This window comes from Cariama cristata, unplaced genomic scaffold, assembly GCF_000690535.1.
Source record: "Cariama cristata isolate BGI_N322 unplaced genomic scaffold, ASM69053v1 scaffold42482, whole genome shotgun sequence".
Taxonomy (NCBI): Eukaryota; Metazoa; Chordata; class Aves; order Cariamiformes; family Cariamidae; genus Cariama; species Cariama cristata.
This window is the reverse complement of record NW_009602873.1, coordinates 736-4,626: the sequence shown is the minus strand read 5'-3', so window position 1 is coordinate 4,626 and position 3,891 is coordinate 736. Positions and strand designations below refer to the sequence as shown.

The window sequence follows — 3,891 nt, the reverse complement described above, 5'->3', positions numbered from 1 at the left end:
GCCCACAGAGCATGACGAGTCCTGACACAGCCTGGTGGCCGCTCATCCAGGGCCGCCTCGCCTTTATCAGCTTGCTCGCTGCTTGCGCTCCTTTCCTGGCCTGTCCTTTCACCAGCAGAAATGCGGAAAAACCAGTTCTGTGGTTAATTGCTGCACTTCCCTCCACGCCCATGGGGCAGGTCTCCTCCTCCTCCTCCCTCAGTCTGGGTGCACTTCAGTCTCCAGCCTCTTTGCCCCTGCTTGTGCTCAGCCGGCTCAGGTGCACTGTCAGGCCTCCGCACTCCTTCCATTAACCTTACGGCTTCTCCTGCCTTCCTCTTTTCCCCCTCGTCTGCCAGAGCTTCTGTCTCTCTGGTGGCTCCTTCTCCCTTGGGCAACCCAGTGGGTTGGCCTGCAGGTGCAGAAGGTGCAGGCAGCTGCCCTCCTGGCCCTGCCCTGCCCTGCCTGGAGGGATTGCATTCAGACCTGATGGCTGGAGGCAACGAGCGGAGCATGAAGGTCCTGAAGGAGGTGTGGAGAAGAGCAGAAAACTCTTTGTGTGCAGACTGCGGGAAGCCGGGTGAGTCCCTGAGGGTTGCTGGAGGAAGAGTCAGAAGCAGGGAGCTGGGACTGGTCTCTAGCAGCTGTTTGGTGGTGCCTATTGAATGCACAGGAGCTTGGGGTGGAGAGGAAGGAGAGGCATTGCTCTGGATATTTGCTTCCTCTCCCTGGAGTTGAGTTGTCAAGGGAGGAGGAAGGAGATGCTGCCATGGTGCTGGTGGGAAGAAAGACGGGAGATGTGGTGGTGCCAGAGGAGGACGGGCTGCGTAGCTGCAGCACTGTGGGTTGTTGTCGTGTCAGATCTCATACAAATCAAGGTCATGCCCAGTCAGGACCCGACAGGAAAGCTCCTGGTGAAATCCTAACTGCTTCAGAAACAAGGCATGATTCAGGAGGGCATTGTCTTCTCCATGACTCAGCTCTGAACTGACAACCTGCCACAGGCACCTGGGAGATTTCTTTTACTGAAGGGCTTGCACTCTCAAAAGACTACCCAATTTGAGGTCCTACAAGCATTGCTAAAACACCCATCGTACTCCTCCCAAAAGGGGCATGTGGAGTGTATCACCCAAGCCAAATTAAGACTGGGTTAATTAGTACCGTTTTACCTTCTTAAATTCTCCCAGGAAAATTCTGGATTCAAGGCTACTTTCCAGTTCCTGAGCTAAATACTGTTGTGGATTTGTGGTGTTGCACTAAACAGCTCCTGGAGTCTTCTCCCAGAGGTGGTTTCATTTTCATTGTGGGTGACCCTGTACACAAAGGGAGTTCACAGAGCACTTTGGAGTTTTTCAAGGTTCAGGTCAACAGAGATTCAGAGAAAGTGGTTGAAGCAGAGGGAATGAAGCACTGATAGCTATGCATTTTTCTGACTGGCATCTGTGCCTTGGGTATTAATTAATCAGCTCGGATGAAACTGTGGTCACCCAGCTCTCTGTTTCTCAGGGCTACGTTCTCAGTTGAGGCGTATCTCTCAGGCAAATTTAACACTTCTGGTCAGACTGTTTTTTATACCCTCAGATCCTGACTGGGCATCCTCTACTTTGGGTGTCTTTATATGCCTCAGCTGTTCAGGAATTCACCGCAACATCCCTAGCATCAGCAAAGTCAAATCCCTGAAGATGGACCACTGGGATGATGCTCAAGTGCAGGTGAGATCTTTATCCCCACTGGTATATCAGGTGGGTTGGGTCTAGGCCATACACTAATTGTCCTGGGAAAATTTGGCCTCACAGAGTTGGAGATTTGGTTTGGTTTAGTCTGTCCCTTTGCTACTCACGCTCTGGATACTCAAGCGGGGATAAGTCCCCATAACCCACTGGCAGAGGGAGGATGCACTTGCCTTATGTGTCTCCCCATGTTCTGTTGCTTTATGGCAAATTCCAAGCTCTTGCAATGTATCTTGCCAAGGTTCAGGGTATTTGCTCCTCCAGATTACTTGTTTCCCGCCTGCCAGCACCATCCAGCCTCAATGTCTCCTCCTGGTTTCAGCAGTCCGAGGGGAAAATCTTGGGCAATCCCATGCTCCGAGAAGAGTTTCCAGATATAATGTGATCTCTTGAGAAAAATGGCATTTATGGGAACTTGACTTCTCCCCATTACACCCCCCTCAACCCATTAATCTTCAGGGGACTGAAAAAATTTTCCAGAGATCCAAAGAAAATAATCTGTATCTCGCTGCTCTTTGGAGAGGAGCAAAGAGGTTTGGAATGTCCTCCCAGACGGCATTGCAGAGCTGTTGTTGAACTCAGTCTCGCTGGAGATGTGGGGCATGGCAGCAAATCCATTGAATGTGCGTGCACCCAGCCCCACAGAAGTGACATTTATGGCATTCTATTGATTCACGTGCAATTAGTGTTACTTCTGAGAGTAGACAAGACCTTTGAGACCCACCTTTCTGTAGCCAGACTTTGCTGGGATGTTGCAATGAAGGGGAAAGAGAATGCTCCATTAGAGCTCGATGTGCATCTAGCCCTGTAGTGGGTCAGAAAGGAAAAAAATCCAACATGAGTCTGCATCAAAGGGAAGGCACTAACTCTCTGTCTAACTCTGCAGTTTCTGGCCAAGCATGGGAACGCTGTGACTAAAGCCACATATGAAGCTCACATCCCTATTTACTATTACCAGCCAACCTACAATGACTGCCAGTAAGTTGCTCCATACAGAAGAAAAGGAGGAAGGGCAGTTCTGGATTCCTCTAGTTCATTTCTGAGCTACCTGTTACCTCTTTCACTTTTTTTTTCCCTAGAGTGCTGAGAGAACAGTGGATACGGGCCAAATACGAACGCAAAGAGTTCACTGAGCCAGGAAAACAGCAGGCGTATTCGGATGGTAAGAGCAGAGCACAACATCAAAATGTCCTGCCTGTTGCCTTCACTGGAAGCTTTTGAGCACCATGAGGAGAAAGGTCATAGTGTCAGTGTTGCAAATCCCACAAATACTCCTGAGAACCCAGCTGGTACTTACAGGGCATTGTTTTGTGTGGGCAGCGTAGGCTGGCACTGCCATGGGTTTCTTCCAAGGCTGATACTACCAGCTGGCATTTTGAAAGGCATTTGCTGTCCTGGTGGAGCCAGACCTCTGCAGTAAGGAATTTCTGTCCTGCTGCATGCCACCCCTTCCAACCATGGCAGTTGTCTTTGAAATGTCACTGCCAGTGCTGTGACACAAGGTGCTGGAGCCCAAGGGCCTGTGGAGTCAAATGGGAAGAGTTCTGGTCCCACACCAGGGTCTGTGTGGGCCAGGACTCTGGTGTTCACAGGAGAGATGGCTCTCACGCTATCAGAAGCAGCAGTGGGAGCTGGGCTAGGAGGTGGGAAGCATTTGGGAATGTCTTTTGGTGACCATTTGTCTGGGCTGCAAACCCAGGAACACCACCATCTTCAGCTGTAAGTCAGATGTGAGACCTCTCCTCAAGTGTTTGTTCTCAGCAATAGTCCATCGTGTGCTTTATCCCAGAGGTGTGGCTGGGACTGCATGCAGCTCTCTGATGTCTACCGTGCCTGTGGGGGGATGCTCTTAAAAGTGGCCTTTCTGATCCTAGGGGTGAAGGAAGGCATCCTCTGGAAGCGAGGTCGAGACAACGGACAGTTCTTACCCCGCAAGTTCCTCTTGTCTGAGCGAGAGGGATGTCTGAAGTATTTCACCAAGCAGGATGTGAGTATGGTGGTCAACTCCCACCTCAGTGCGTACCCCACCCAGGGCAGTGGGGTCATGGAGATATTTCTGTTTCCTACGCATGTTTCTGAGGTTGCCTTGCTCATCCTAGGCCAGGGCTGATAACAGAAACATGTCACTGAGGAGAAAGGTCCCCTTCCTACTGTCAGGGTGATATTTCCCCATGTCCTCCCT

The 3,891-nt window shown here is 50.7% G+C and overlaps 1 protein-coding gene across 1 annotated transcript; it reads left to right on the top strand.

Moving 5' to 3' along the window:
* Positions 1-468: 468 nt before the first annotated feature.
* On the top strand, positions 469-3,696 carry LOC104157557 (arf-GAP with dual PH domain-containing protein 1-like; the record flags this gene model as incomplete). The annotated part of the gene is made up of 5 exons (XM_009694940.1): positions 469-559; positions 1,561-1,691; positions 2,596-2,687; positions 2,789-2,871; positions 3,584-3,696. Coding segments are annotated over exons 1-5 (510 nt in total), but the record flags the coding sequence as incomplete, so codon positions are not given.
* Positions 3,697-3,891: the final 195 nt, after the last annotated feature.